The sequence below is a fragment of the Leucopleurus acutus genome (genome assembly GCF_964270905.1).
Source record: "Leucopleurus acutus genome assembly, chromosome: 5".
Classification (NCBI taxonomy): Eukaryota; Metazoa; Chordata; class Mammalia; order Artiodactyla; family Delphinidae; genus Leucopleurus; species Leucopleurus acutus.
The window spans coordinates 95,654,673-95,666,724 of NC_139147.1; the positions used below are offsets into that span (position 1 = coordinate 95,654,673).

The following is a 12,052-nucleotide window of genomic DNA, read 5'->3' on the forward strand; positions in this document are numbered from 1 at the left end:
AAAGCAAAGATCCCTGCCCTTGTGGACTTCATGTTCTAGTGTGTGTGTGTGTTGGGGACAGGGACACAAACAATGAACAAAAAACGTAATAAATTAGTGACAAGTCAGTTACACAGTTTTCAGAAGATGACCAGTTCTCTGGGGAACAAAAGTGGGAATGGGGAAGGGATCTGGCAGTGCTGGGAGAGAGGTGGTCCTCACTGAGAACACAGCATCTGAGCAAAGACTTTATGGAGGGGAGGCAGTCAGCCAGCTCCTAAGTGGGCTTTGGTCCCGCAGGCAGAGCAAGTACCAGGAGTTTGCCTGAGTTTCCTGAGCATTTTCTTCCCTGTCTGAGGACTGGCCTGGAGCCTATCTCATCCCAGTTCCATCATTTCCTTTCAGCTGTGTTGGCTTTCAAACCAGCTCAAGCTTCCTAGACTTAAAGGCCATTTAAATTTGACTTTGCTGTGGCAAGTAGGTGCATAGAGCCTGGCCACCACCTTCATAATTTGTACCTCGGTTCACACTGCAGAAACACTCGGTTCCTCGAGATGTTGGGAAGGTGGTGGGAGAACTACCAAGGCCTGGAGTCTTATCAGAACAGCCCAACCCACCAGTTCCAGACTGTTCTTGCTGCATTTCTTGTTGAATGCTTCCTGCACACTAGTGACTCAGGGTTTTCATCATGTTCCCCAATGATTATCTGTGTCAGTCAACCGTAACGTTCCAGGTACAAGAGAGCTGTGTGGTCATCTTTACCGGTGACTGCTTCTGAGCCAGCCTGTGATGGGCGGCCTGGGCTTTCCCCATTAGCTGCAGAAGGAACCGCAGTGAGAAAGGCCAGCAGCCTGCGGGAAGACTCAGCCATTTGCTGGGCTGTGCTGACTGTGTGTGTGTGTGTGTGTGTGTGTGTGTGTGTGTGTTCAGTGACAACTTTGAATACACTTGAAATGGAAGAAAGAGAAAGGACAACAGTTGACTCCTTGAGTTGCGTTCTATGCAGAGAAGTTCCTTAGAATCTGTGGACAGTGGTTTTGCACAGGTGCGTTGTTATCCCCATTTGGACTGAGAACCTCTATGAACTGTAATATTTATGTGGACAGGTTGATGCCTTGTGAATGAAAGAATCCCCCCTTGGTCCTAGTGTGGGGTTAGCGTGTGCCCCAGCCGCCTGCTCTAAGGTAGATCACACTTTAGGCAAGAGTCTAGACCCCATAGAAAGCCCCCTCTAGGTTGTATGGGCCACAGTCCAAATACTGAACAAGGCTGGGTATCACCCACTGGATATTGAGAAGTTTGGTTCTAGGGAATGGCTCAGGGTGGATTTCATAGTTCTCTTCCAGTTACATATCCTTTCTGTGTGACCTTTACATTTGTTTGATGGGAATAGCAAGGGAACTTAATTTTGATCTCTGAAATCTGAGTGAGGTTGCCGGTGAGAGTTGGGAATTATGTACAAAATGCAGGATACATTTAAAATGAAAGGAGGGTGAAAGTCTTCCTCAGGACTGTGGGCCATTGAACTGAATTTTACATGTGTTTTCTAATGGTTTTCCCATCTTTTGATTTGTTTCCCTCCTATGCACTATTTAGAAACTACTGAGCCGTGGACACAGAGTAGGGGAGAAGCATAGTGCTAGAGATGGAGATTGCACAGGTTGAGGTGGAGACATTAGCCTAGAAAATTCTGATAAGACCATAAAAGTCAGTCTGAGAATAAGAAAGACGATAAGGGTATAGGATTTCTATTTTACATTTTTGTCTACTTACAAGATAAAAGATATTGTTCATTCATTCAACAAATATATCAAACACCTACTACTACTGTGGCCGGCTCTATTCTAAGCACTGAGATACAGCAGTAAACACCACCATCCAAAAGCTTCCCTGTCCACATCTTGCCTGGTTACATGATATGAAATTGCTGTTTCTGTAGGTTAAAAACAATTGATTATAAATACAATATGATCTAGCATTTACTCTATGATCCAGCCATTCCATTCCTAGGTTTTTACTCAAAAGAAGTAAGAGCATGCATCCAAACAGAGACTTGTACGTGAGTATTTGTAGCAGATTTATTTTTAATGGCCTTGACTGGAAGCAACCCAAATGTCCATCAACAAGTGAATGGATAAACAAATCGTAGTATATCCATGTGATGGAACACTCCTCGGCCGTGAGAAGGACTGAAGGACTGATACACGCGGCAATATGGATGGACCTTAAATACATTGTGCTAAGTGAAAGAAACCAGAGGATTTCATTTTATACAACACTTTAGAAGATGCACACTAATCCGTAGTAACAGGAAGCAGATCATTGGTTGCCTTGGAACAGGAACTGGGGTTGGGGACAGGAAGGGCAGGAGGGAGAGACTGCAAAGAGGCAAGTGGGACCTTTTGGGGTGACGGATGTGTTTGCTGTCTTGATTGTGGTGATGGTTTCACAGGTGTATACACACATCAGACACTTTCAAATAGTACACTTTGAATATGCCCAGTTAATTACATGACGGTTATACCTCAATGAAGGTGTTAAAAACAGTGGAACAGCAAAAACAATTTCATATGTTTCAATCAATAGATAAATGTTAGTGCTAAATTCATGTTTGAAACCTTATATTCATTTTTCATACCTGGATTGAAAAAACTCACCATGTGTCAGGCACCGTGAAAGTTATTATCGATGGAAAGCGAATGAGGCTGTTCCTGCTTTTAAGCTTAGCGGGCAAAATCAGTTTGTAAAGAGACAGCTGGACAGCTTTCCCCCAGGCAGTTCTGAAGCAATTACCAGGTTTAACCAAGTTATCCTCTGTTGACTGCATTTACGCATGTGTCCGTGCCTTCCTTCTTTTTCAGAGTGACTTGTGGTCTTTGGGAATCACCGCCATCGAGATGGCAGAAGGTGCTCCCCGTAAGTACCTTCCTCTGGGTGAAATCTGTTACTGGTCTGCCCTGCAGGTACTGACGCTTCCTTGCCAGGAGCTGCAGTGGCTTTATTTCTGCTACACCAAGCCCTGCATGGACTCAAGCTGGCATATTGAGAAAGCAGAGTCATCTTAAATCAACCAGGAATCCATTCATTTCAGAGGGGTGTGAGGATCTTGTGTTTGTGAGGGGGAACAAGAAAGCAAAGGGAAGCAAACTTTGAGAGTCTAATCTGTTTCCAGATCTGGTCTGTGGTTTATTCTTGAGCTACTCTTCACCTGTGGTAAAACTGCGACCAAGGCACAAAGGCTGTAAACGCCAACGTAACAAAAATTCACAGCCGAACAAAAATTCAGTGCATGGGTTATGTGAACACCTGCACTCCATTTCTCTCACTCCTATTAAAATACCGCTATTTAGAGTTTTAGATTTCCCTGCTTATTGGAGGCAGAGTGGCCAGGGCTCTGCCTACCTGGAGAACCTCTCCAATTCCTGGAGATCTTGAGCACAGACCCCACAGAGAATCTCCCCAGCCCTATGGTCACCACGAGCATGCATCTCAGAGACTCCACGCAGGAAGTGCAACTGACCAGGGGCAGCTGTTGCCATGACACCGAGGCTGCACCTCGCGAGGGCCACTCCGCACCAGTGACCGAGCGTGGCAGGGATATAAGGCAGACCCTTTCCTGGAAGACAGGGATTCCTTAGAAGGCAGCTTTCACTCCTTAGTTTCCCTCCTTGGTTTCCTTAGAGTGTGGGACAGCCTAGCACACTCCACCTACTTTTTCTCCCTCCCAGCACACTTCATAGCAATCTGACAACTCTCCCAGCCTTCCCTCACTCCTTCTCTGTTCAGACAAGAATTTCCCCCAGTAATATCCTCTCACGTTTAATACCACCTTGGTGTCTGCTTTCCAGAGGACACGGACCAAAGCAGGCCCCCTGTTTGTATGACGGGTCATTGTGCTCGTAGGACCTTTTACCCTCAAGTTATCATAGTTTTCTTATTTCTCATTCCAGAGTTGGTAGCATTCATCTGTAGCATGACTGGAGTGTTTATTGACAAGATCCCCTCATCCACAATGCTGATAGGCATTTATGAATCAGAAAAATAATCCTGGCAGTCTTGAAACCATATCGTCATTCTTAATGAGTAGTAGAGAGGGCTAAAAATAAATTTCCACCCACCGAATCCTTTAGCTTTCGGGGAGAATAGGTTCTTATTCTAGGCACAAAGGAAAAGATACTCCCAGATGAAAAGTAAACTAGTGAAATATTCTGATTAAGATAAGAATGTATGAGTGTTTTCACTAAATGTCATCTTCACAGTTTGAGATATTTTTATCTCTTCTGCCAGACTTCCTTTGCTTTAATCCTCTGGTCTTCCTGGGGCCATTGAACAAAACAAAACCCCCAAAAAACCCATCATGAAAAGCCACTCAGAGTGTTTGGAAATACAGATAGAAAGGTGTTCTGGTCTAGTGCTTTATACTCCAAAAATCCACGAAGGTAACATTGCATTGCCAGCATCTAAGACACAGATAGCGGATTATCAAATATCTTTTATTTTATGATCTGGGATTTTACTAACTAAAAATAACTTACTATCTCCATTGTAGTTGTTATCTTGATGTTGTTTACTTGGAGTCTTAGATGGTTATTTATAGTAAAGCGAAGGTTGTTGGGCCTCTAACTTGTCCTTAAAAATGAAGTGAAACGTAGACATGTTAACAATGTCTAATTGAAATGTGTTGGATTATATGAGACTCCTATAATCAGCTCATGTAGCTGCTCACCAAACGGAAGCTTTATGATCCTCTGACGCCACTCACTGGCCATGCCTGGACTCAGGGAGCCATTTAGCAGCACAGCTAGGACGGGCTTGGCCTGGGTTTGGCCCCCTAACCCGAGCTGGCCCTTGTTTTGGTCTCTTGCAGCTCTGTGTGACATGCACCCCATGAGAGCCCTCTTTCTCATCCCCCGGAACCCAGCGCCTCGGCTGAAGTCTAAGAAGTGGTGAGTTTGGTCTTCAGTGTTTTACAGGTCTAAGAGCAGGGTTTTCTGTGATTCTCTTTTGGATGAGCTCAAATCCTTAGGTCCTGCTGACAAGATTAGACTGATATGTACTAAGACTCGGTGAGTGATTATGATGTTATTCATCTTAAAGTACATATTGAGGACCTGCTATTTGCACAGTAAGACCTTATCTTCACACCTTCAAGGTAAGGAGGTATTAGCTAAAATGGGTAGCAGAACCCAAGTAATAACATGGAAGCGCTTTGATGTATTACTCCGAGTAATATCTTTCCTGGTAGCGCAGAACATCTCATCAGAAAGGGTGATAGTTTGGAGTCAGCCCATTAGCTTGGCTGACGTTCTTCTGTTCCTTAAGACATTAACTCCCTAAATGTGTCTACACTCTCGGTAGCATGCGAGATGATTTTACTGCTCTGTGCATGAGCATCTATAATTTTTATTTTTGCTATTGCTTTCTCTTTACGGCGGGTGATACTGGCTTCTTACTTGGGGCAGTGATATAACTTTCCATCTAATAAACTAATTCACATAAAAAGGGACTTAATTTAAAGAAAAATGCTAAGTGAATACTTGTATGGGTGGTGAAGTGTAGGGTAAAAATTGTGTTGGTAGCGTATGATTGACTAGAGTTTGGGAACAGAGTTCTACAGGTTAGGCCAGGAGCCGGACTTTTGACTATTTTGTGCACTTACATCAGGGTCTTTGTATCTTGTCATTCTGTGACAAAAAATTCATTGCTCCTCCCCTTCCCCCTGTGGATATGGTATATCCTTCTTGGCACATTCTCAGTTCTGATTCCCTTTGCCCTGGGCACAATTCCTGGACCATTTATGACCTCCTACCCTTTTCTAGAGACATATTCTAGGCAGCTTGAGCCTGAAGGGACAAGACTCTTCTGCCCCTTTTCTTTTTTCTTTTTCTTAAAATAAATTTATTTATTTTTATTTTTGGCTGCGTTGGATCTTTGTTGCTGTGTGTGGGCTTCCTCTAGTTGTGGCGAGCGGGGGCTACTCTTCGTTGCGGTGTGTGGGCTTCTCATTGTGGTGGCTTCTCTTGTTGTGGAGCACGGGCTCTAGGCATGCGGGCTTCAGTAGTTGTAGCATGCGGGCTCAGTAGTTGTGGTTCTCGGGCACTAGAGCACAGGCTCAGTAGTTGTGGCGCGCGGGCTTAGTTGCTCCACGGCATGTGGGATCCTCCCGGAGCAGGGCTCGAACCCGTGTCCCCTGCATTGGCAGGTGGATTCCTAACCACTGCACCACTAGGGAAGCCCCTCTTCTGCCCCTTTTCATACCACTTCGTGATCAGGTCCTTGACCGAGGCCCTCATGTTTCTCATGCACCCACCCACAGTTTCACCCTCCACTATACGAGAGCAATCTTAATTAATACCATCATCCAGGAATGACATAGCGACCCTGGTTGAACAAGAGAAAGGCGTACTGCACAGAGAGAGGGAAAGGAAACAGCCAGAAGAGACGACAGCCTGGGAGTTGGTTGCCGAGGGCTGCACAGGAAGAGAGTGAGAGTTGCTATTGGTAACGAGGAGGCAGAGCATCCCTCCTCCCCTCTCCGGAGGGTCACTGTGGTGTGAGACAATCACTCTCTCCCCAGCAACAGCCTTCCATTGGGCACCACACAGCACGTGATCCGCAGGCGCCCAGAGGCACTGCTTCCTCCCTTCTCTCTGGAACAGACTCCTGGGGAGGAGTTGGCTCGGTCCTGTTCCTTGGGAGTGTCAGTGGCACTGTGCAGCCCTCCACTAGCTTCCTGCTTGTGCTTCATGCCACGCCTCCCGGGAAGTGGGGCGGGAGGGCTGCTGAGTCCAGTGGGCTTCACCTGCCCTGTGCCCTCCCTTCCCCCTCTGCCTTCACTGCTGCTGGACAGAAGGACCGTCCACACGTCTGCTGTTTGTCTGGCACGGTGTGGCCACACACCTCATTCCAGAAGTATTTGTGTTGATCGCCAACTTTAAAAAATCTGGCAGTGGAGCCGTCCATGGAGATTTCTGACCTTTTTTGACAAAGGTGCAGCAACACTGTCCTGCCTAGTGGTTCCTGCTCCCTTTTAAGGTGAGAGCTTGTGCTTCTGCCCCAGTCACTGCCTCTCCCAACCCAGAAGCTGGTACCTGTTGGTCACCCCACTTGTCCTGTTTCCTTCTTACCCCTGGTCTGCACCGCCCATTGTGTGACCCGTCTGGCCCCCAGAAGAGTGAGTGACTGGCCCCAGCACTACAGTTTCTGCATTCATTGACCTTGCTCCAAAAAGGGCAAACCCTGCACTGACCTTGTCTGAGAAATACAGACCTGGGGAGAAATACAGGCTAACTTCTCTGCTGTAAACCTTTGGCAATGAGAGCTAATTGTGATAATGCTGTAGGGAGCTGGATCCGTCCAGGAACAGTGAGACCAGGAAGGAAGGAGACCAGGCCACCTTCATCTCGCCAGCCTAAGCCAGTTACAAGCAGGAGCCCCACACTGCTAGGCAGGGGATGGGAGAATGACTTGACTGTTGGAGAGCAAGTGGGAAAAACAAAAGCCCTGGGAAAATACCCTTTTTCTCTCAGAACCCAGCCTTTATAAAGATAGCTGTGCAGCCTCGGGCCACAGGACCCTTGGTGTGGCTCGAATTTCTCTGCAATAGAATTCCAGTGTTTAAGTGAAAATACTTAGGCACCTCAGAGTACTTGTCTTGAACGACCAGGTCCAGAGTGATTTAAAATAGAATCGGGTTTGAGAGGAAGTGAAATATTTCTGTCTGTTTTCCTTTTCCTTCTTTCCCTCCTCCCCCATCAAAAGAAACAAAACTCTGAAATGTTCTTTTATATCCAGCTCTTCTCTACTTAAATGAGTTACCGGATGAAGTATACTGTTCCTAGTGTATATTCCAGCATATGACCAAAGGGGACGCCATTGTGGCAGAGACGGCAGTGAACTCTTCATTATAAGCATTCATTCAGCTGAGGGTCATTTCCAAGGAACTTGACTGAGTCTACAACATACAAGGCATATGTATGTTGTAGACTCAGCAACTTATATGTATGTATGTGTATTTAAGATATATATAAAAATTTAAACTATATATGTAAAGTATATATTTAATCTTTTTTATATATTTTTTATTGAATGAAGGAGACTTTAAATTCTGTAGTGCTTTACGATTTTCAAAAGTTTCACACACATGATTTTGTATAGTCCCATAATAACCCTTTTTTTTCTTAACCACAGCCCTGCCAGACAGATGCTCTGAGTCCTCATTTTATGGGTGAGAGTCTGAGGCTTATGTAGGTTATCCTCCTTGCACTAGGCTGTACAGTCTTCGTTTGCCAAGTTTGTAACCCATATTCTTTCTACTGTACCATTTGACCTCTTAAAGTTCAAGGTTAAAGTGGTAGAGAAGGAGCTGTACTCGTCCCTAAGTGTGAGCACTTGTTCCTTGAGCCTTAACATTAGGGAAACAAAGGCAGTCACACTGTTTCCCCCTTTTGTTATGGGAGGAAAGGAGAGCATCCCTGCAGCAAGAGCCGGGCCCTTCCTTCCCCATCAGCGTAGTGAGAAGAGGCCTCGGTCTAAGGAAGTCCTGTGGTCGGGGCTCCAGTCAGTGTTCACGTGGCTCAGACCTTTGATTGGGCCTCCAGGAGGGTTACAGCCTGAGTTGAATCAGAGGAGAAGAAGGATGCTCTCACCATCTGTCTCCATGTCAACAAATGACCCAGTGCGGTGGGATTCCCATGTTCCCCTCCTGTCTCTACTCCTGCTCTGTGTGTAGTTGGATTCAACCCACATAGGTAACCATCCCCTTCAAAAGATTTCCTCTCCCTTCTCTTCCCACCATGCTCACCCCGGCTCCCCTGCCCTCACACATATACTCCATGCCGTAGCTTCCCTCCAGGGGTCTCTGGAGAAGGATGGAAATGACTCTATTCCTGTGAAAGATGGTCAGTCTTGTCCTTTTCACATGCCCTTTAAATGTGAAGATTCCACACAGGCAGCACTCGATTGAACTCATCAGAAAAGTCCTAACTGCTTATCACTGGAAAGAGGTATAAGATTCCCGGTCCAAGCCACTCGTGCTCCAGAGGGAGACTGGAGGCCTGGTGTGGTTAACTGGCTTATCCCGAGTCCCCGGTTCATGGCAGCCTGGAACCCCAGCCTTCTGCTTTTACCCCAGAGCTTACAACCATTTCTGTTACTTTATGAAACACCAGTTCTGATTCTTGCTGCGTTATCAAGCACTTTTGTTTTCGAAATGACAGTGCTCTTGGGTGGGCGGGGGGGACTGTAAATAAAATCATGATAATAGAAAGGAAATAGCAGAAAATACTTCAAATAGACTGAATTTACTACTAGTAGTGTGACTTTGGACTTTATTGAAATCAAAACAAAAGTTATTACACAAACTTTTTTTAAATTAACCTTTTTTGGCAGTCTCCTTAGAGATAATAATGATCCTGGTGGCTTTTCCTGCTAACGTGTCTAATCCTAGTGTATGTAAAATAATTCCCGTAAAGAACTCTATACTATTTGGTTCAACCCAAGTGGGGAAAATCACCTTCAAATTTCTGCTCGTAGCCGTCAAGGCAGATCCTCCTGTTCTTTAAGCCTGGTAGTGGTCAGAGATGCTGGGACATTGTCATCGTAGTAATAGTAATAATAATAACAATCATAGCAAACACACATACAGCATTTATGATGTAACAGGCCTGGTTCTAACTCATTTGATCATCACGACAGTCTTTTGAGATAAGTACTAACAGTATCCCCATTTGCAGCCAGGGAAACTGAGGCACAGAAAAGTTAAGGGATCTGCCTAAAATCGCACAGTTAGTAAATGATGGAAACTGAAAGAGAGAAAGAGAGTAGTTCTGGGCAAGTGCAAATTTTAAAGATCAAATTGCACGTAGGGAGCCTGGAGATTACCAAAAACTTTGAGCCCCGCTCACTAAAACATTATAGTGATTAATGTCATCATCGTTCAGGCATTTTTAATTCCTCTAACACAGTTTAATACATAAACAGGAAAAATCTGGGAAGATAAAGTGTTCAGTGCCACTGGTATTAGAAGAACTAGTTTCTCAGACTGTAAGTACCCGTCCCTAACATTTATCTCTCGGTGCCAACCCTTGGGAAATTAGTATTACTGATCTTGAGCTTTTTTTTTTAAAGTGACAGAACTAAATTTCCAGCCGCCAAGACTGAAACAATAAAGTTATAGAAATGTACTTTAAACCCATTAGGCCTCTCGGCAAAGAGTCAGGTGATGCTTAAGGTAGGTGAAGTATTTTTACTTTTAATTAAGCATGTAATTAAGCATATTGATTCTTTGGTCACACTAACTTAAATGGAGACAATGAATCTTTCTTTGAAGATTTGTTTTAAGTAGCATTATTTCCTCTTCACTGAGAACCATTTGCAGATGACATGGGATGGACTGCCAGCTTTGTAGTTGTACACGTCTTGGCCCATCCTTTGGGCCCCAAAATATTCTCTTGAATATTTCTTGAGGTTCCTTCTCACCAGGAGAGATAATGGAAAAAAGACTCTGCTATAGGGCTTCCTAGTGGCGCAGTGGTTGAGAGTCCGCCTGCCGATGCAGGGGACACGGGTTCGTGCCCCGGTCCGGGAGGATCCCACATGACGCGGAGCGGCTGGGCCCGTGAGCCATGGCCGCTGAGCCTGCGCGTCCGGAGCCTGTGCTCCGCAACGGGAGAGGCCACAACAGGGACAGGCCCAAGTACTGCAAAAAAAGCAAAACAAAACAAAGAAAACCTCTGCTATAGCTGTTCCCATTAAACTCCCTGAACACTCTCTCATCCCGGAGATGTCTCTGCCTTTTGTGAGGTGTCAGTATCGGGGAAGGGAATGTACAGCCTATTAAGTCTGGATCTCTTTTTAAATTGGTTATGATTTCTTTTATTTATCATCCCCTAATGAATAGTTGCCCTCTATAAAGAACAAACTTTTTCTTCCAAGTTGCAAGCAGAAAAAAAGAACTTCCATTTGCATTCCTCGTGAATATTTAATAGCTTTCTGTCTTCATTTGTTTTTGTTTTCACCTTTTTAATGCTGATTTTCTACCTAGAAGAGTACTGTGTGGAGTTTGTCTATTTCCTTATGCAGGTTAACCTTATTCTTTTCATTTTATTCCTTAGGACAGTCCATTATTTCATTGTGGTTTTTTGTGTTTTTTTGTTATTTTTTTTTGCAAAGTCCCTCTTTAGATGATATCACATTAGTGCTTCCACAGATTAATCCAATGGATAGAAAGAAAGTGTATGAAGTGATATCTTCTCTCTAAGCCTTCATCTCTGTCCCTCAGAAGCACGCATTTGAAGCCACGTTACAGCTCTCGTCCAGAATTCTCACCCGATAACCATCCACGCATTCATCTGTTTGTCAAGCACGTAGTGTGCTCGTGATAGGAAGGTGACTCAGGCAGCTCCCAACTCTGGGGAGAATTTCCAGTGTCAGGGAGGCAGGGCTACAAGCTGAAGGACTTAGAGGGAGATGCTTAGAATGTCCATCCTACTGTTCCTATGTCTAGTCCTCAGTGTTTCCAATCCTGATTCATCCTGAGCTGACCTTCAGGTGACCTTTACTTCTATGTAAAATAATTTAAAAGCTTGAACATAGCCTGGAAATTTAAGGAGGAAAAAATACCAGTAGTTCAGTACTACTTTAAAAACATGGAGTAAGGTGAAAAACTGCTTTGACCGGGGCAGAAATGGAGAGTGGTACGTATAGCAGTGCCCTCTCCCATTTGAATCTTGAAGAACACGCTCACCATTGTGTTCTGTGTGGTGAGGACACCTTTCAGGCCTGAAGGATATATATATACAGAGCCCACTGGAAAGTTTGGGGAAGCTTGCGGAAGCTTGCTTCGGGGATCTGCTCCTGTAACTCCCCAGTGCTCCACAGGAGGGCAACGGAGTGCGCAAAATGGATTCATTCCTGAGCAGGGTTGGGCCACGAGGAGGGTGAGCAGGGTTCCTCCAAGGTCTCCAAGGGTGATGTGCCCTGCTGACAGTGGGGCACCTCGGAAAGGCATGCTGTAGAGTCATGAGCTTAATTATTTATGATGCTGGACAATTTCTTGGAACTTTCAGACAGA

The 12,052-nt window shown here is 45.0% G+C and overlaps 1 protein-coding gene across 4 annotated transcripts in view; it reads left to right on the forward strand.

Moving 5' to 3' along the window:
- The window catches only part of TNIK (TRAF2 and NCK interacting kinase), a 414,490-nt gene that overhangs the window by 296,315 nt on the left and 106,123 nt on the right, over positions 1-12,052 (forward strand). For all 4 annotated transcript variants that reach the window (XM_082840052.1, XM_082840053.1, XM_082840055.1 and 1 more), the window contains 2 exons: positions 2,841-2,895; positions 4,847-4,925. In XM_082840052.1, coding sequence (XP_082696178.1) covers positions 2,841-2,895; positions 4,847-4,925 — 134 coding nt within the window. The remainder of the gene's footprint in view (positions 1-2,840; positions 2,896-4,846; positions 4,926-12,052) is intronic.